The sequence below is a fragment of the Mastacembelus armatus genome, chromosome 8 (genome assembly GCF_900324485.2).
Source record: "Mastacembelus armatus chromosome 8, fMasArm1.2, whole genome shotgun sequence".
NCBI lineage: Eukaryota > Metazoa > Chordata > Actinopteri > Synbranchiformes > Mastacembelidae > Mastacembelus > Mastacembelus armatus.
In genome coordinates, this window is record NC_046640.1 from 10,269,472 (window position 1) to 10,288,958 (window position 19,487).

General features: G+C 42.2%; 3 protein-coding genes across 4 annotated transcripts; all 3 read right to left on the bottom strand.

Moving 5' to 3' along the window:
- Nucleotides 1-92: 92 nt before the first annotated feature.
- Nucleotides 93-5,178, bottom strand: cdk21 (cyclin-dependent kinase 21). 2 transcript variants are annotated; one of them, XM_026326203.1, is made up of 7 exons: nt 4,897-5,178; nt 2,528-2,660; nt 2,115-2,282; nt 1,908-2,017; nt 1,738-1,788; nt 1,322-1,454; nt 93-842 (listed from the first exon to the last, which is right to left on the bottom strand). In XM_026326203.1, exons 1-7 carry the CDS (start codon nt 5,124-5,126, stop codon nt 765-767), a joined length of 903 nt encoding a protein of 300 aa, XP_026181988.1. In that variant the 5' UTR covers nt 5,127-5,178; the 3' UTR covers nt 93-764. The 2 variants fall into 2 exon arrangements, with proteins under 2 accessions (XP_026181988.1, XP_026181989.1); XM_026326204.1 differs by lacking the exon at nt 1,738-1,788.
- Nucleotides 5,179-5,910: 732 nt separating this feature from the next.
- Nucleotides 5,911-10,787, bottom strand: retsat.2 (retinol saturase, tandem duplicate 2). The gene is made up of 11 exons (XM_026326202.1): nt 10,584-10,787; nt 9,897-10,079; nt 9,508-9,749; nt 8,908-9,109; nt 8,622-8,819; nt 8,416-8,535; nt 7,822-7,960; nt 7,371-7,480; nt 7,070-7,239; nt 6,677-6,836; nt 5,911-6,551 (listed from the first exon to the last, which is right to left on the bottom strand). Exons 1-11 carry the CDS (start codon nt 10,741-10,743, stop codon nt 6,403-6,405), a joined length of 1,833 nt encoding a protein of 610 aa, XP_026181987.1. The 5' UTR covers nt 10,744-10,787; the 3' UTR covers nt 5,911-6,402.
- Nucleotides 10,788-11,275: 488 nt separating this feature from the next.
- Nucleotides 11,276-18,411, bottom strand: nmt1a (N-myristoyltransferase 1a). Its single transcript, XM_026325919.1, has 12 exons — nt 18,293-18,411; nt 15,984-16,089; nt 15,655-15,799; nt 15,429-15,547; nt 15,065-15,156; nt 14,848-14,964; nt 14,068-14,238; nt 13,873-13,981; nt 13,601-13,771; nt 13,334-13,498; nt 13,123-13,260; nt 11,276-12,933 (listed from the first exon to the last, which is right to left on the bottom strand). Exons 1-12 carry the CDS (start codon nt 18,394-18,396, stop codon nt 12,913-12,915), a joined length of 1,458 nt encoding a protein of 485 aa, XP_026181704.1. The 5' UTR covers nt 18,397-18,411; the 3' UTR covers nt 11,276-12,912.
- Nucleotides 18,412-19,487: the final 1,076 nt, after the last annotated feature.

A 19,487-nucleotide genomic window follows, 5' to 3' on the forward strand; every position in this document is an offset into this window, starting at 1 on the left:
TTCAAGTGGGGGAGCTACAATCCCTGATCAAAATAATCATTCAGTCATTCAACTTATGGTTCCCAAACATAACAAGGTGAGGATATTTGTGATTGGTCCGCAGCTAAACGTTTCGCCACTGCCCCCTTCTGTTCAGACCGCGAGATTACAAGGAAATGATGTGACTCATTTAACTGTTAACACAAGATCAACGCTGTTGCATTGAAATGCAGAGTCAGATCTGTGAGACAGGTCTATTTATAGAAACGCTTCTCCAATGAACACCGTTAACTCATGCATTAATTAAAAAAAATATCTTGTACAATCTGTCAATACAAACATAAATACAGGTGTCATTTTTCCAGCGAACACACACCATAAATATCTCCAGAAAAGCAAACAAAAATAAAGGATTTCATTTCCTCCTGCGTGTACAAGTGAAGAACAAAATAGCTTTGGTGAAACGTAACAACATGAACTAACTCCCTCAACGTGAAGGTGCTCATAATAGTGTTGTCAGCAGTTTACGGAGAAACAGAAGTCCCGTCACACCTGCATGCTAGAGATTTTTGTGCCATAAGAGCCGTGTCCCACATGTCAGGGCGAAAGGTGTTTATTTACTGTACAGACGTTCGCAGGGTCTTTCATGATGCTGGTGAACAGTCTTTGCTCTGCACATGTGTACGTTGGATCTCGTGGCACAAGACTGGTAAGCTGAGTGTAGGGTCAGGGAGGAAGAAGGAGCTGAGGTTTTCTTCCATCTGCTCCTCATTCGACTGGAAGCTTCAGTGCTTGGTGAAGAAGGTATGAGCCAGAGCTTTGGCAGCTGAGATGCGACTGCTCGGTCTGAATGTCAAACATTGCTGCAGGTAAAGACAGACCACGTTATAAACGACTTGGAGAAGAGGACTGTGTCACATCTTCTGAATAAAAGGCACAATACAAGTTTGACTTCAAACTGACATCTTGGCTTATTAAACCTTCCCACTCTGTCTATTTACAGTGCTATGGCTGCAGAATAGCACCTTCCCTCTTAGATTTGTGAAGCTGTAGATGATGTTTGCTATTTTAACCAGGTTAATGGTGAATAACAGCGTTGATGAGTCCACACTTTGGTGCAGACAGAAATATCTCAGTAACAACTGGAGGACTGGAGGACGAAGATTCTCTCTGACTTTCATCATTCCCTGACTTCACCTCACGTTGAGGTGATGCTAGAAGGCATGAGGTTATTTTTAGTAAAGTGGTCAAAAACACTTTCAATGATTTTGTATTTAACTTAACAAAATCAGCCTGTGCAGTTCAAAGAACAGTAATATGTCCAAGAAACAGATCTGCTCACAGCTAGCAGGTCGTTCTCATCTGGGCCCAGGTTGGGAAGCAGCTTGGTGGAGGAAGCTTTTGGCTCCCAGTTGACTGCATATGAGACTGGGCTGTCTTTAGGCCAGTCCTCCTCACTGGGCAAACCAATGACCCTGACCAACACAGAGCAGAAACAGTTTATCAATGAAAACCAACACAGACAAACTACTGACATTATAAACGTTGAAATCAAATGTACAAAGCAAGTGACAAACATATGAAAAAATCTAATGCTTAGCATTAAATTGCATAAACAGCACTTTATTATAATGAAGTGTAATAACTCAGTTTCCAGGATTGTACCACAACTTTTGCAATTAGCAAGACAAACAACTTCAGCACAAGCCTTTTTTAGTTTACATCTAAACTAAAAAACAAAACAGAAAAAAAACTCACTCAAAGATTTTTTGCAGCTGCTGCACCTCTGTGTACGCCTGAAACAACGGTCTGGGGTAAACAAGAAAGGACACACCACGTTATATGCTGACTTTACGTCTACTTTGACGTTTTACTTCCTAGTTAAAAATAAAAACAGAAGTATAACAAACAGACACAAACAATCTCACCTCAGGAGGAAGAGCTCGGCAAAGATGCAGCCGGCGCTCCACATGTCCACTGACGACATGTAAACAGAGTTCAGCAGCACCTCAGGTGCTCTGTACCAGAGCGTCACCACCTGAACAGACAACAACATGAAGACAAAATAAAAAACTCAACAGTGTTATACACATTTAACAGTTTTCTATTTCACTCTATACTGTAACCTCACTTACACCTGGAGTCAGAGCGATATTATAGGTGTAGATGCGTGACAGTCCAAAGTCTGCAATCTTGACTTCTCCGTGGCTGCTGATCAGGATGTTTTCTGGTTTTAAGTCACGGTGCAGCACCATGTTTGTGTGTAAGAAGTCCAGGCCTCGCAGCAGCTGCAGCATCACATCCTGTAAAGAAAGAAAAGAAACACTGCAGCATGTACGAGACCTCTGTCCAATCTCTTGATGCCCTGTAATTCTGCGTTTCTGGACTAAATGACACCATCACTACTTGAAATTCAAAAAAAAAAAACTTGAAATTCACATGAAAAAGTATGGAAAATTGCTGTTGTACTTTAGCAGAATTTGTTCTCGCTGTACCTCAGAAGTCATTTTCAAGAGCTTTCTGGTGCATTCAGGTAATGAGTTCAAACCTTAATACAATCCTGGCTCAGTCCAGAAGCAGGAACCTTAGAGAGGTAAGTAGACAGGTCCTGGTCTATGTACTCCAACACAAGAGTGAGGTCCAAGCTTCTGCCCACTGATACAGCAGAGGCATCCAACAGTCTGGAGAGTTACATCACGGAGGGATAGGAAAACATGCACATCAGGTAAAAAACATGCAACAAGTGTTTTATGGTGATTAAAGCAGATTAGATGAAGATTAAGAGACACTACACATACACAGAAATAATAGAGAATATTGCCTGACAATTTGTCTTTCACAAACCAAATATAGATCATCATAGAGGTAGCCACGTTGCACCACCTTGTTTCTACAGTAGCCCAGAATGGACAAACCAGGCACTGGCTCTAGATGGGGAGTCACATTTAGTTTTAAAGATGAAACGTTAGGGTGGGGTGTGAGAGGTCGCTCAGAAAGATGCATTCTGTAATCTCACCACTAGATGGCTCTAAATCTTTATCCTTTTACACATACTGCACCTTCAAAAGCCACATGCAGGGGGAGCATGGCATGAGAAAAACCAAACATATTACAGTTTGTCCTTGAATCGCTGGTATATGTGTGAACATGTGGTATTCACTTAAAACACCACCTGAGCACGGACTGGAGAAGAAACATGCCGCCAATATTAACATTTTTTGATGTGCGTTTAAAATGCGTTTATGTATATATATTCTGTTTATATATATTGTATGCAACCACAGGGGGGCACAATCCAGTGTCTTCATGTGCTGGTCCCAAGTCTGGGTAAATGCAGAGGGTTGTGTCAGGAAGGGCATCCGACGTAACATTTAAGCCAAATCAAACATGTGAATCACAAATTAGACTTCCATATCGGATCAGTCGCGGCCCAGGTTAACAACGACCGCCACTGGTTCTGTTGACTTACAGTGTGCAGAAGTGAGCATTTGTGAGCAGCAGTATGGTTTCATGCGAAGAAAGAGAACCACAGATGTAATATTTGGTCTGAGAATGCTGAACGCTGAAGTACAGAGAAGGCCAGAAGGAACTGCATTGTGTCTTTGTAGATTTGGAAAAAGCGTATGACAGGGTGCAGAGAGAGGAGCTGTGGTTTTGTATGAGGAAGTCTGGAGTGGCAGAGAAGTATGTTCGAGTGGTGCAGGACATGTATGAGAGCTGTAAGACAGTGGTGAGGTGTGCTGTAGGGATGACAGAGGAGTTCAAGGTGGAGGTGGGACTGCACCAAGGATCAGCTTTGAGCCCCTTGTTTGCTGTGGTGATGGACAGGCTGACAGATGAGGTTAGACAGGAATCTCTGTGGACCATGATGTTTGCAGATGACAGTGTCATCTGTAGTGAGAGCAGGGAGCAGGTGGAGGAAAATCTAGAGAGGTGGAGGTTTGCTCTGGAAAGGAGAGGAATGAAGGTTAGCCGCAGTAAAACAGAGTACATGTGTGTAAATGAGAGGGACTCAAGTAGAACGGTGAGGTTACAGGGAGTAGAGGTGAAGAAGGTGGAGGAGTTTAAGTACCTAGGGTCAACAGTCCAGAGCAACGGAGAGTGTGGAAAAGAAGCGAAGAGACGTGTGCAAGCAGGTTGGAACGGGTGGAGGAAAGTGTCAGGTGTGATGTGTGACAAAAGAGTGTCAGCAAGAATGAAAGGAAAGGTGGACAAGACAGTGGTGAGACCAGCAATGTTGTCTGGTTTAGAGACAGTGGCACTGAGAAAAAGACAGGAGGCAGAGCTGGAGGTAGCAGAGCTGAAGATGTTGAGGTTCTCTCTGGGAGTGACGAGGATGGATAGGATCAGGAATGAGGACATCAGAAGGACAGCTCATGTTAGATGTTTTGGAGAAAAAGCCAGGGAAGCCAGATTGAGATGGTTTGGACATGTTCAGAGGAGGGACAGTGAATACATTGGGAAAAGGATGCTGAGGTTAGAGCTGCCAGGAAGGAGGCCTAGAGGAAGACCAAAGAGGAGGTTCTTGGATGTAGTGAAGGAGGACATGAGGATAGTTGGTGTGGGTGAGGAGGATACAGAGGATAGGGTTAAATGGAGGCAGATGATTCGCTGTGGCAACCCCTGAAGGGAGCAGCCAAAAAGGAAAAGAAGATTCTGTTTATATATATTGTATTCTATATACAGTACCAGTCAAAAGTTCGGACACCCGAATTGAAATGCCATTGCCTGTGGAAGTGTATCCAAACCTTTGACTGGTACTGTACTATAATATACACATAAATAATATCGGCCAATATATCGACATCGACATAATATCGGTAGCGGCATCGTCCCCAAAAAACCCATATCGGTCGGGCTCTAGTCATTTGGTACGTCAGCAAATTTAAATGTGTTCGCAGGAAGACATAAACTCACTGGACTATGTTGGGATGGTTGAAGTACTTCATTTTGCGCAGCAGCGCCACCTCTCGGATCATGAAGACAGGGATCCCGGTCTCCGACGCGTCTCCGCGGATGTTGAATTTCTTCACCGCTAGGAGGCGGTGTTTCTCCCCCACCTCTCTGGCTTTGTACACTTTCCCATAGGAGCCTTCGCCAACTTCTGCCAGGAGCTCGTAGCGCAGAGGTGTAGTGCTGATGTCCATTGCGCTCCAGTTTCAGGATTAATGAAGCTGAAGTTTGCAGAAAAATATCCACTTTAGGATGACAGCTGTTAAAACTGCGTGGATTTATCCTGCAGGTGAGGTGACACCAGAGGGAGCTAGCTAACGTAGCTCTACGGGAACTACCAAGGTTTGCAGCTTAGCTAGTTGGTAGTTACCACCTGTTACAGTCACACAACCCACCTGGAATAACATTATTGTCATGCGTTATGTCATGTTGAGTTTGGTTGCTGCAGATCGTCGTGTCTTACTTTACCTCACACAGCAGAGCGCACGTTCACATCCATGCCGCGGCGTCCGCACATAACTGTGACCAGAATCAGAAAATTATGAGAAAATCACACCCCTTTTATTCGCCAACTAATCAGAAAGCTCAAAATTTACGTTTTTTTTTTGGTAAGACAGCTCCTCTTACCAAGGGTCAGAATAAATACATGCTGCGTTCAGGTGCAGATAGGAACATTTTAAAATCTATGGTTTCCTGAAGACAACAACAGGCACAAAAATAATAAATAAATAAGAGCTGTAATGAAGTTTACAAATACTAAGTTTACAGTGAAGTTGACATGTTGAGGTATAGTTTTATTAAGTTAAACCCCTTAGAAACTATGAGTATTGCTATAAGTAACCATGTGTGCTGCAGAAATGTATTTGAATAAAGGTGGTTCTGGAAACTGATGCACTGTTTATTTATTTATTACCTACTAAGAAAAACATACAAAGTAGACTGAAACAGAGATCAAACAGCATCCAAAGTAGTGTCTGTAGTCAGATTAGATAGGTAGATGTAATTAACGTTTGTACCCCTTTTATTAGCACATGGAGGAATGATTGTAAACAAACACAACCAGGAAAAATACCATTTTCTTTTTCAATCTTTAATCTCTTATTATCCATCTTATTTCTGATTATTAGGCACAATTGTTAAGTGCAAAGGCACGTCTGGAAACAAAGAAGCTTAACTACAGCATATACAAGCCTTTAGTTAATGACTTAGAGAAGCTTTAGCTTGAAGTCACATAACTTTTGATAAGTGTTGACTGTTGAGAGCTCAACACACTCAATTACTCAGATACGTGTCTCATCTTTCTCACAGTTTAACCAAACTGAAGTCATCAAACATGAACATGTGCAGGGATGTGCACACTAAAGAAAAGAAGAGACACGTTAGTTCTGCTATGAGTCAGTGTGGAAAATGCAGTTTTCCTCGATATTAGTATTGTTGATTCATGATGCTCAGCTGAATGCTGTCAGGCAATTACTCCCTTTTGAATTTGCCATTGCCACATTTTGATTTCTTTGCCAGGGCGACAGCATCCAAATGGAGGTTGCGGTTGAGGATGGCTGAGCCGCAGGTCAGAGCACCAGCGAGAGCACCGGCAAAGCCGCACAAAAACATATCCTGCCCTGTGAAACAAAAAAAAACAAAACAAACAGAACTGTCTGGAGGCTGAGGATGCTCTAAAGGAAACAAAGGTGATCTTAAAATGCTGGCTGGTTGATATTATGCTACATGGTGCAGATGGACTGACCTGTCAAATAGAGATTCTTCAGTGGGGTCTGGGGTCTCACTATAACGTTGAGTTCGGGGCTGAACCGGGCCAAGCCATGATCTGCTCCATAGATTTCACCTTTGGCGGCTCCAATGTAGTGTGTGTTTGTGATGGGGGTTCCAGTGTCAATGTACTCAACCTACACAAACACAGAAAACAGGTGAGTGAGCATATATATGTCTTCAAACAACATAAAACAATAAAATATGATGCAAAATCTAATGATAAAATTATCAGAATATAAAAATAAACATCACCAATAATAAAAAAAGCTACATCCGAGAAAACTACCTTAAAAACAATTACAGTATAAAAATGATAATTATGACTGGAGTTATTCATCGATCTGCCATGATGATTCTGAAACTTTACCTTGTCTCTAGTTATTTTAGGGAAGATGTCCATAACCATCTTCAGCACAGAGTCAGTGAAAGTCTCCTTCAGCTCTTTGTAGTCCGTCCCTCTGTTTGTTACTTTGTTGTCCTTCCACTCCTCAAACCACTCATACTTGGCAAAGAAGAAAAGAGTCAAGGTGGACTTGCCTAGTGTAAAGAAAAACAAGTCAGATGGGAGAGAAAGTTTAAAAAACTGTCAATCATCATTCTCTGCTTAAAATTCTCCATAATAACTGTTGGGAGGAAATACTAATAAACTTCATCTCATGTCTCTGTACCTGGCGATCTTTCCTCTGATGTAGAATCTTTGGCTGATGGAGACGCGACAAACAGAAAAGGTATATTTTTTGCTGACTCCTCCCTGTTTCCATTCACGTAATTCTCCATCCTGTGAAAGACAGCTTTGGTAAATTCACGCAGATACAAAATAACTAAAACTGCTAAAATATTTCAGATGTCCTCGAGTAAAATGATAAACAAGAAACTGCCAGCAGGAACCATTCCTGACAGCATGTAACTCTAACTTTTGGACGATACATCTGAACAGTGTGTTTCTGCTGTGACTACAATCTCAAAATTTTATGTTAGCAGCTTCAATTCCATGCAAAATGCTCCAGTTCAAGATGCATACACTTCTAATACTCCTCCATTTGTACACTGAGCTAAGAGGGTGCTAACACCAGATAAAAACTGCCTTAGGAAACAAATGCAAAATTTTATACAACATACAATTCATCAAAATTGTTGTCAGCAAAGACCCAGTAGTTGTCCGCCTTCAGGCCCAGCTCCTCCTTGGTTCCAGTCAGACCCAGAAAAACACTCACACCAGTAGCACCTCTCTTCATCATACTCAGCTGCTTCTGGATGGCTGTAAGGCAGGAGAATCACATCACAGAGAACGCCTTTACAAACAGCTCTCACACACAAAAAAACACTTCAAATTTATTCATAAAGATAAATATTATGTGTACTGCTGAATCCCATTTAATAGAGATTTGCTCTAGTGCTGAGACAGTCAGTCTCTCAACAGAATTAATAGAGAACTAAATCCAAAAGTCCATTTATCTTTTTACTTAATTTATTTAACTCCGTTTTAAACTTTCTTTCACTGCCATAATCTTGATACCTTTGGTCAGGATAATGAGTTAAAACAAACAACTCAGCAGCCATGCAGAAAGAAATCTTTTCTGTTGTCACCTTGGGCTTTGAGAGACTGTGATAGCGATTTTTACACGAACTAAACATTTAAGGGATTAACTGAAAACACAAAAACCGAATTGATTATGACAATAATATTTGTTGCAGCACTTATTCCTGTCCAACCTGGCGTGGCCTGGAGGTCTTCGGGCAGCAGCTTCTGGTAGGTGTTGAAGATGCCAGCGTTAGAGATGACCATTGGGGCACGGATATGTATTTCTTCCTGTCCTTTCATGACGCTCACACCTGAAACCACAAAAACAAACAAATGCAGGAGACCCCCCCTCTCTGCAGGAGCTGAGTGCTGAGATTGGTTATAGAAAAACACCCACCATAAGCTTCCTTGTCCTCATTGAACAAGATACGATTGACTGGAGCTCGTACCAGAACAGCACCGCCAGCCTTCTCAATAATCGGAATCATGTGGTACGCAATTTGACTGGCGCCACCTTTAGGATACCAGGCCCCGTTCAGGTAGTGACAGAGTAACAAGCTGTGCATAGCAAAACTGGCATCTTTGGGTATATTACCTGCAGTTCAAAGAAGGAAACAAAAACAATGATTAGAACACAGAAGAAATAATCGTATTACACCAAGAGAACTACAACCGAGGATTACCATAGGTGCCAAATACGTAGGTTAAGACGGCCCGGAGGTCCTTGTTCTCCGTCAGTTCATTGACCACTTCTGTCAGGCTGCGGGGCGCCATTCTGAAGAAGAAAGACAGCCGTTTGACCAGACCGGTGTACACCAGGAACTTGGCCAAGGGGACAGAGCAGAGCTTCAACAGAACAAGGAACCAAATGCCACGTCCGGTTTTCTGGATACAAAAGACAGATGATGTATTAGACTGACAGACACTTGAACGTGAGTGAGTCGTTTGTATGTTCGACTACGTTTTATTAATGGTAAATACCTGCACTAGTCAAACCTTTTAAATTGTCCTTTTGGTTACAGCAGAGAAATAAAACTGGACAGTGGCTCATTTAGAAACACACATAATGTTGAAAAAAATAAGCAGATGCACTAACTTGACTCCACACAGATGAACAAACAACTGACATTCCTTCATCTGTGTGTCAAAACAAACTGCAGATGTAATTCAGGGGTTGGGTAAAACGATAATGTTTTAAGTAGGAAACCATCTTGTAAATTTCTCCGACATTTGATTCACCAACATTGAGCCCTTCAGAAATCTGTAATGCAAAAAGATCCTACCTTGGTCAGTTTCACGTACTCATCAATGGCCTTCTCCTCTCCTGGGAAACGTTTCTTCAGTTCCTCAGTGAAGCGGCTCCAGCCACTGTAGATGGGATAGTGGCGGCGATTTTCGGGAGGTCCCAGAACTACGTGGTCAAACGGGTTGTCCAGAGGTTCCCACTGCAGCTGTCCGTTGGTCATCTGGTCCAGCATGCAGCGTAAAGGCTTATGATCCTCCAACCCTCCAATGTAGTGGATTCCTGAGGGAGCAAGAAAGAAAACGTGGAAACATTTATTCCCAATGATGTGAAAATGTTATAGCCTGACAGAAGCATCGATTTCATAATATTAAGTGTGATATTTTGATATAAAAGATGGAAATAAAAGACGTGAACCATCTTTCTCACCAACATCAAACTCAAAGCCTTTCTCAGTGAACGTGTGGCAGCACCCTCCAGCCCGATCATGCTGCTCCAGAACCAGGACTTTCTTTCCGACTTTGGCCAGCAACACCGCAAGTCCAAGCCCTCCGATCCCACTGCCAATGATGATGGCATCCAGGTTGTCAGGTAGTTTACTTGCCACGAACCCTTAAGAAAAGCCAAGGAGACATTCAAACAGCAGCAATGTTAATGGCACAATCCGCTGACACAAAATGCACAGAGGAAAATTAGACCAAACATTACATGGCTCCAGCTTGACACATACGAGATGTCTCTGTTTAATGTCTGTAAATAATATCTGTAGATTTTAGACTGAAGGCAGAAACTAGACATACCAAACCAATTTGTGACGGGTTTTTATTATTTTGATATTTAAGAATGATTAATTCTAAATAAACACTAATGATCATTTGACCTTAAGTTCCTCAAGCTCAATTTAAATGTTCCAATTGTACAGAAATAAATTTAAGACAATAATTTAGAACATTTTTCGACCTCACAGGTTAAATGTGATTATCTATTCTATCTGCAGACACACTTTGCCCTACAGCTCTGACTGCTCGGCACCTTTATCTACACTGACTAAGCCAAATCATTTATTGCAACACAAAAACAAAGGTGCTTTTTCCTTCACTCTATTATTTAACTCACCTTGTTTCAGAACTTTCTTTTTCTCTTTCTTATCGTGAACCATCTTTTTCAGCGGTTCTCGTGTGTCTGTCTCGAAGGGATTGGGCCCACGGCTGCTGAAGACATATTTTATTATAACTACGATCAAAGCGACTAAAATAATCACCACACTTGTCGACATTGTGGAGCTGTATTAAGTAACGTCAATATCACACGCTGCGGAGATTAGCTACTTCCGCCCTCATGCCGACCAATTGCAGCCTTTCTTCGATACGACTCACACGTGAAACCTAAACCAATTGGTACAAAACTATTTTGTTATATACCAAAATATGTATAGGTTAATTATCTTGATCAGCTCTAACACCTACCTTTTTTAAATATAAAGCCTTATTTAGTTCCGTTTATTTCTACAAATCTGTGCGTCCCGTTTTATGTGGTTATTTTATACTTGACACAATAAGAATGGGTTTAGTTTTTTTATTCTGCTGCATTTTCTTTGATTGCCATGTCATGTAGGCCTGGACACAGGATAACACAGCACATCCCCAGGCACAGAGAAGAAAAACCCTCCTCCCTGACTAAAAAATGCTTTTTTGGTTGTTTTGCATGTTTGTGGTCCACAGTCTTTCTGTGTGACTTTTGCAGGTGAAGTCCAGGGCCCTAAGGGTTAATTAGCATGCTCTCCTTTTGGCAAATCACATGCACCAACCTCACAGCAACTTCTAGATTTTATTTTTTTGCTCAAAAACAAACAAAAATAACCTGCGTCTTCACATTTGCCTCCTGCATCACAACACCACAAGACCCATTGTTCTTTTACATCTGTTTGCAAACAGAACCATCAATTCACATAAGAAATACTTCCATATTGGGGAAATTTCCCCAGTCATCTTCAGCATCACCAACTCTGCACAATGTCCTGAAGTCCAGACTGCCATTCACAGGCCCAGCTCCAGCATCCACCCTGAACTCTCTCAGACTTTGACTGACTTGTACCAGCTGGTCATTGTATGGCTCTGAATGCTGTATGAGCTGAAATGTTAACCTGTGAGGTTCATATTTCACTGCTTTAACAAAACAAAAAAAAAAACGTATCACTTCCAAGCATATATAGTAGAGACTGCATCAAATGAGACAAAAACAAAGCATAACTATGCCTTTGTACAGTAAAGAGCCTGACATAGAGTTTGTAAACACTTTCTTGTGGGTCTATTTTTTGTATATTTAAGACTATATTTAAGATTTGTAAATTTTTAAGACTTATGTGACTCCGTCAAGCAAGATCTGCATACTGAGCTCAGAAAGTCTCCAAAAGTGCCCTCAATCACTTTGTTTTAAATTTTGATTTGCCTAACACCCCATCAAAGTCAGAGCCCATAAGGGTGGATGTCGAAACTGCAGCATGGTTCAATCAAGAGGTGTCATTACAAATCTGCTCCCTGCTGATCTTTGTGTTGATAAAGCCCATCAGTGCCTTCACCCTCTCCGTAGCAGTCCCAAGTTCATCCAAAAATGATGCCGTCCAGTCCGTTATTAGTCTGCGTTTCTCTCGCAGCTTCTTCTGTTAGTGCAGTAAGCTGGGGAGGAGGGTCATGAAAGTTAATACAGATGAGAAGCCCTCCAGGAGGTGAACGCCAACTCTGGCAAAAACATCTTTGAGCTGTGCTGAAAACATCTCCACGGGGACTGGTGCAACAGAGGGTTTAATGAGGAAAATTAAAATGACACAGGGTCAAGCATGACATAAATCTTAACAAAAGCCCTTATCTGGTGTCCACTTTTGGTATTTATTACCTCATCTTTTTAAGCCTTTTCCTCTTTAAAATATTTTTTGATCATTTTTGATTTTTTATCTCTAAAATTTAAGGATGACAGATTCATTTTAATTGCAAAAAGCACTTTCAACATCGGGACTAAAATAAAACAGTAGGTTCTAGTTTTTATGTGTTAGGGAATAAACTGCAGTTATGTTTGAAATTATTTACATGCATCATAGGTACGCCAACGGTGAGCGCTTGGTATACAGTAATCTGTGCAAACTGTTCTTGTGTGTATGTGTGTTTGGTACAATCAAGACAGCTCTCAGATCTAATATGGTTTTCTGGGATGGTAACTACAATGGCTTAAGGTCCATGTGATTGAGGGAGGAGGAAGAGCTGAAGACTCTCCCTGTGCCCCTGCCTGGCAGCGGTAGTGCAGGTCAAAGTTCCAACGGTCAAAAAGTAAAAATGGGCTGTGGGTTTTCCTTTCCTGAAGCAGAAAATCATCAGTCCATCTGTCAGGTGGTCAGTGTGATGATGCGCTCTCCTGGCCTGTAGGTGACACCCGTTCATGGGGTAATGGGACATCACTGCAGCACTAAGCCAACCTAAGAAAAAAAGAGGAGGAGCTGTTAAGAAGGCAGCAAAACTCCACCAGAATTTTAAAAATCCCACTTTTTTTTTTTTTTTTTTTTTAAGTTTTCCACCGATAAATATTAAATATAATTTTTTTTTACTTTAAATACAGCAGATAACATTAAGCCATTGTTTAAAAAAAAAAAAAAGAGAGAAAGTACCTTTTCTGCTCCCATGCTGGGACACTTCCAATTGTACAGATAATACTGTAGGTTCCCATCACCAATGCCAAACTTAAGCTTGTCCAGGAAAGTCTTATTTTCCATCAGATCCAGTGCATTGAAGACATCAAACCCTTTCTGCATAAAGAAGACAAAATTAGTTCCCTGTGTGGAAACAGAAGATGGATGCATGGACTGAAGAGGAACGCACCGATTTGGCCAGGATGAGGGCATCAGACATCAGGTCGAGCAGGGGGGTGGTGGTGTGCACGTTGTAGAAAGAGTATGCTGCTTTTAGGCTGCGGTGCACAGGGTGGTTCATGATGGTAGAGGGCAGTGTGTAGAAACTCAGGAAATCTGTTACCTTGCCATCGTTCTGTCAAGAACAACATACGATTTATAATGCCTCTCAGACGACAACACACCAGCAATACGGTTTAAAGACGGTATCTGGTAAAGACTGCAGAATAGTATTTACCTCCACCAGGTAAGTGTCGATAATGTTCTCCCGGGGCAGCAGCCAGTGTGCCACCTCTTCCTGGTTCATGACAGGCACCAGGTTGAACTGGCTCAGGTATTCACGGAGGAGGCGATGCACAACCGGCACATCCTTCTTGGTCATCAGCCGCAGACCTTGAGTCTTTGGGGCCTGGAGCAGAAATAACAGTGAAGAAGAAGAATAAAGCCATGCAAGAATACAAGGTCCTTCTTACACGCTTATTCTCTATGTGTGTGTGCATTTTCACCAACCTCAGGCAGACGGTACAACTTCATGGTGCGCTGCATAGTCATGTTCCTGCTCAGATGGGAGAACTTCACCTCGATCAGTTTGCGTGGGTTTAATGAGCGATGCCAGTATCTGTGCAAAGAAATATTATGTAATGTAAATCCTGACTTTACACTGTAGATGAAGAAAAAGAAAGACGGTTTCTCTGTGAGACCCACCTGCATGTGGCAACAGGTTTGGGTAGTACCACCCCAGCAGTGTACACAGCCTGAAAGATGCCCTGCAGGTTGACCCGTCTGGTGATTTCTCGGATCAGAACCGGAGCAACTCGTTTGGAGCGAAGCTTCTTGTGGACGCAGAGGAAATTTATCTCAACCATTTTCTTCTCTCTAAAACACAACACAACATATATTGAATATTGTATCTGACCAAATCACATTCAGGTATCCTCCCTAGAATGAATTAAAAAGGGAAAGGTAATCAGTAGTATTTCAATTAGACTTTCTGGTGCATTTACTTAACTCAAGATTCTAACTCTATAGGAACTTTTTTCCAAACCTTATTATGCAGTATTTTTCATTTTAAACTGATAAAAGTGCATTTTTGCCCATCAGTCGACACTCATTTACCACTCAAAGACTTTAAAAAAATGAAATTTCTCATTTACAAAAGTATTCACACCCTCAATTCAGTAATTTGCACAAGCCCCTTTACCAGCAGTTATCACTTTAAAGTCTTCTTGGGTAAGTCCCGACTGATCGAGAGCTGCTGAGATGGTCGAAACTCCTTGGAATTGTGAGAAGTATGTGCCTTTCTAAACTGTTTCCAAAGCAATTTCAATTTATTTCAGGTGGACTCCAAGTACTGGACACATCAAGAAAGATTAAAGCAGCAGGATGCAAAATTCTTAAGCAGAAAAATAAATAATCCTATTCTATGTAGCATTTGAATTGATAAAATCCCATATCATTTTACAGTGCACTGTTGTGTTAACTTACATGTCATAAATGTGAATGGTGGCAGGAATGGCACTGATAAAGCCCACAAGCTTTTGGTTGGAGTTGACCCTCACTCCGCAATGCCACTGAGGCAACCAGCCAGGAGGGCGCAAGGCCCTGAAAGACAGTCAAACACACCATACAGTATTAAGCACTAACATCTAAGATCTTTATAAGGTGTTTCAATTAGAAAAATATCACTTCTGAAACTAATTACCAGAGCAGGAACTCAGGGGAGTAGTCAAATCTGAACATGTTGTCATCATCCTCCACATAGTTCTCATTGAGAAGGGTATAAAGCTCCTTGAGCTAGTTTTAGATTAAAAAAAAAAAAAAGGCAGAATTTCACATGAAGTTATAGCTTTAAAAAATAAAGTAAAGTCAAAAAGAAAAGAATCTTTCAGTATGCATGTCATTATATAAAGTCTATGGGCCAAAGTGACCATGTGAAACACATCACCACATCATACACAAAAACACTTGAAGCAATAGATTTTCTGTGTACTTGAGATACATCTTTGTTTCCTTTTAGAATTACACTTCTGCGTCCCTCCTGTGTCTGTGCTTATACAGTTTCTTACCACACCAGCATCCCCCAGGTCGAGGGTGTCCCAGCTGAAGCCCTGTGGGAGGCTGTAGGGCTCCTCTCGAATGTTGTCTTTGTCAGGTTCAATGGAGCCATGTGACGTCACCGTCTCCCCTGAAGGAAAACAAAAAAACATTTCCAACATGAAGCCCACAAACTGGAGATGTGAGACATTCGATCAGTTGTGGGTTTTGAACTTAAAGTCATGTCAAATGTCATACCTAGCTTGGGCACAGGCTGCGTGTCCCAGAACTGGTAACTTCTCCGACTCGCCTCCTCCATGGTTTTGGCAGGGCCTTGGCCTACGGAGAACAGTTCAATGGCCTTTTGGATCTCCTGTAGCTTATCAGCTGGCAATGAATTCACCTGTTTGGAAAGTGAGGACAAATTAAATTCTAAGGGGGACAAACAAACATCAAAGCTGTTAATACGGTCAGTTTACCCCAAATAAAACATCTTCTTGATAAACATGTGATAGCCAAGATATATGCGATATTTAGGGCTGCACTGGGAGTTAAATGTGTTACTTTAAAACTTAAGGGCTTCATGCCTTGGCAAGGGTGTCCTGAGCTGCTTCTGTGGTGCCAGCCTTCTTCTTCTTCTTCTGCTTCTTTTTCTTCTTCTTGGCACCAGTGTCATCTCCCAGACCTCTGTCACTGGATAAAGACAGAAAGAGCAGGCATTAAACTACCAGCCAGGAGGAAATATCGTGGTCAAAGATTAAAGACGTGTCAGATACACACACCCAATTCATCAGTCTAAACCCTTGTATCACTGTGTTTAAGACATGTATCCTGTTATCCCAGAGGAGGACATGGTTTCTAGAAAAAACACACAACCACATCAGTGTCACTATTATATCATTAGGTAAAAGGGACACAGAGTAAGAAATAGGCAGGAGATATATAAAATAGAGAAGTGGACACATATAGACTGTGTCCCTGTTCCACTGAGGTTTTCAGGTTTGCTGAAATAAGAATCACAAGGTTACAGGTTAATTTCGATCACCATTCACAGACAGTTACATAGCCCCCACCCAAAGTCTGTTTCTGGACCCGTTTATTTGATCAGTTCATACACCCCCACCCATCTATCCCATCCACTGGCCCATGAAAGACTACATACTTACAGAGGATAATCTCATTAGGGTCCAAGGGAGAAGAGAGGCCATGCACTGGCCTGTATTTGTAGCACCAGGACAGATGGTGAATCACATGACCTCTGGGAGAGTGCGTAGCATATATGCGCATGTACATATGTATGTACAAGAGGTCAGTGAGGGAGTGTGTGGGACAATGGACAACAAAACATTCAATAGTCTCTTCCACATGCTTCCATTTCAACAGCGTGGACCAGTGAACAGCCAGAACTGCTCTTTGTTTCTGTGTGCGTTGGGTGGAAAGAAACAGCACATGTTGCTGAAAAGGAGCACCAGTGAGGCCCACATTTGTGTCACTTAAATTAATAAATAGGGTCATCACATTCCTGTTACAGCAGCAATGGCTCAGGGAGAAAAATTTTAGTTTAGCCAAGAAATCTTTAGCTACCCCCGTGAAATGCTGGACCCTGGTGCAAAGTCCCGTTACACACTGATTCTAGCCTCAATCATATCAGTGATTTTTAAATGGATCAATCACGTTACATCACATCCTTGGCACATGAATACTCTAGTCACAGCTGCAGTATTCCCATAATAAACATCTGCTATTTACTATTAAAGCCTTGCGCTTAAAACATATTTGATTAGGTGATTAAGATTGAAAGATCAGTGTAGAAGAAACATGTCAAGTTTAGCAACTTATTTTGTATATTCAGAAGTGGCCTATGAATAACATATTACCATGACATTTCTAATCCATTACCTGACAGTAGACCAGCTGATTTTAACTGGAAAACCTATTAATATCAGTATTAATATCTGTAACCCAAAGTTCATCCTCTCCCACCCAGGTTAAAGGGGAAGTTAGGCAGATCTTGAGAAAAAGCGGGATCAGAAGTTGACAAGGACTCTTCATAAGGGGTCACAAGTGAGACAGTGTTAGGAGCCACTGCCTTACATGCAGGACTTTCTCTTTCTATTTGCCTTTGGCCTGTGCTTCTTTGGTGTGGTAAACACGCACATAGGCCAATGCCAAGCAAAGCAGGATTTCCATTAAAGCCTATTTTAAAGTCAGAGCTGCTCTGACATGGGCTGCTTCAGGGTCTGTCATATCTCTGAGGCTAAAGGGGGAACTAAAAGCTTCCTGGACAACCCAGGTACCGAGGCCTGGCCACAGAGATGTCCTCATCAAGCTGCACATGCAACAACATGCAGCTTTTATTTGACTTCCATGTGTCTGAAGCCAAACCACAGACAAAAGGGGTTTGACAGATATATTAGCACGCAGGCTAACTCGCGAAATGTCAGCTAGGGTTGCCATGAATTGCATCATTTTCAGCCTCTCTGCAACGTCGCAGGAATAACATAATGATTTGTCAATTTCATGAAAACAATAAACGTCTTTTATTAAGTCGTATAAATGCTGCTAAACCTCGAGTTTTATAGTAAAAGTCGCTCCTGAGGGCAGTTTGCTTTTCAAACCCCCTACGACGCCTTGCTAACAGAGCTGAAGGGGAACTACGCTAAATCCCGCCCACATGAGCAACCGAACACCCGCTTAGCCAATCACGACAAAGAACTAGATCGAAAACGCCGAATCCAACCAATGAGGTGAAAGAAAGTGGGCGGGATAAACCTCCTCCATCAATCGCCGTCTATCCCCGACTAGTCGCCGAAGCTTTACTTTACATTCGCTTTGCCAACGTGCACAGAAATGCGACACATTTTACACCACGATTCCACCGAGCCAGTCCTCTTACCCATCGTCAGAGTGGTGCTCTTTGTTTTCACAGTCGCTGCAGTGCCCGTGGTCCTCTACATCTTCTCTCTCCGGCATCGGTGCTGTCTCATTCTCATCCGCCATCTTCAACCAGGAAGTGAGGCGGCACCACGTGTCTCCGACGCCTTAAACCCCCCGGAGGTGTGGGCCCAGAAACACCTCACACACTGGCTCCACTTATTCACTGCAGCATGCCACAGTCCTGACCAGGGGTAATAGTACAGGCACGTTAAAACAGTGAGACACATGAGGCGTGGATATGCACGTAATATATAACACAAACAGGGTTATGATACTCTGATTATGTAATAGTAGACTTTATTGGCCAGGTCTGTGCACACTAATGCATATTTTTGTAAGGTACAGATGTAACAAATATACATGATGTGTCATTGCACAGTGGTTGTCTCTGCTGGTCTGGGATATTAGAGTTCATGAGGACACAGCCTCGGGAAGAAGCTGTCTCTGTGCTGGGTCGTTCACTGTACAGTGCTCTGTAGCGCCTTCCAGAGGGGTGGAGTCTGAACAGTTTGTGTCCAGGGTATGAGGGGTCTGCGGAGATGCTCCTTCTCCGTTTTCTGACCATGGACCAGTACAGGTCTTGGATGGAGGGAAGATCAGCCCAGATGATCCTCTCTGCAGACTAGATGGTCTGCTACAGTCGGTTCCTGTCTAGCTTGGTAATGCTGTTAACGCTAACAGAAACAGTTTTTTAAACCTTCTTTTAATGTTCATTTAAGGGTCCAGGTTGTGATCCTGCTACTATGACTGTTTAGTAGCTCTTACCTTAAAATGCACATGCACCTTACACCTCTGAGTATGTGACAGAAGATTCTATCAGCGCTGCAATCGACTTATTTCTCTTCATTCACCCTCTGTCTATTGGAGTGGGCACGGGGCCATCTAACCTATCCAGGGATCCCTTTCCTGAAGAAATGCCATTTCATGCTGGGATGAAAAATATCAATCTGTGGAAGTCAAGTCAAGTTTAATTTATATAGCCCCACACATTTGCCTCAGGGCATCACAAGCACTACAAATCTTAAGAAACTTCTTAGCAGGGAATAAAATGGAAGAAACCTTAGAAGACCAACAGACGCAGACATGTCACAGGGTTATATGGGGAGTTTAATAGAACAAGCATCATGCTCTGCCCAGTGCACATTTGATATAGA

What these genes read in the sequence shown, in the direction of transcription:
- retsat.2 (XM_026326202.1), bottom strand. Translation starts at nt 10,743, where the DNA reads ATGTCGACAAGTGTGGTGATTATTTTAGTCGCTTTGATCGTAGTTATA. An exon ending in AGTACGTGAAACTGACCAAG is followed by an intron (nt 9,110 to 9,507) that starts GTAGGATCTTTT and finishes TTTTGTATCCAG; the next exon opens with AAAACCGGACGTGGCATTTG. An exon ending in TGAGGACAAGGAAGCTTATG is followed by an intron (nt 8,536 to 8,621) that starts GTGGGTGTTTTT and finishes TTGTGGTTTCAG; the next exon opens with GTGTGAGCGTCATGAAAGGA.
- nmt1a (XM_026325919.1), bottom strand. Translation starts at nt 18,396, where the DNA reads ATGGCGGATGAGAATGAGACAGCACCGATGCCGGAGAGAGAAGATGTA. An exon ending in ACCTGGGGGATGCTGGTGTG is followed by an intron (nt 15,157 to 15,428) that starts GTAAGAAACTGT and finishes ATCTAAAACTAG; the next exon opens with CTCAAGGAGCTTTATACCCT. An exon ending in CCAGCATGGGAGCAGAAAAG is followed by an intron (nt 12,934 to 13,122) that starts GTACTTTCTCTC and finishes TTTTTTTCTTAG; the next exon opens with GTTGGCTTAGTGCTGCAGTG.
- cdk21 (XM_026326203.1), bottom strand. Translation starts at nt 5,126, where the DNA reads ATGGACATCAGCACTACACCTCTGCGCTACGAGCTCCTGGCAGAAGTT. An exon ending in ATATCGCTCTGACTCCAGGT is followed by an intron (nt 2,018 to 2,114) that starts GTAAGTGAGGTT and finishes TTGTCTGTTCAG; the next exon opens with GTGGTGACGCTCTGGTACAG. An exon ending in CAGCTGCAAAAAATCTTTGA is followed by an intron (nt 1,455 to 1,737) that starts GTGAGTTTTTTT and finishes TGTGTTGGTCAG; the next exon opens with GGTCATTGGTTTGCCCAGTG.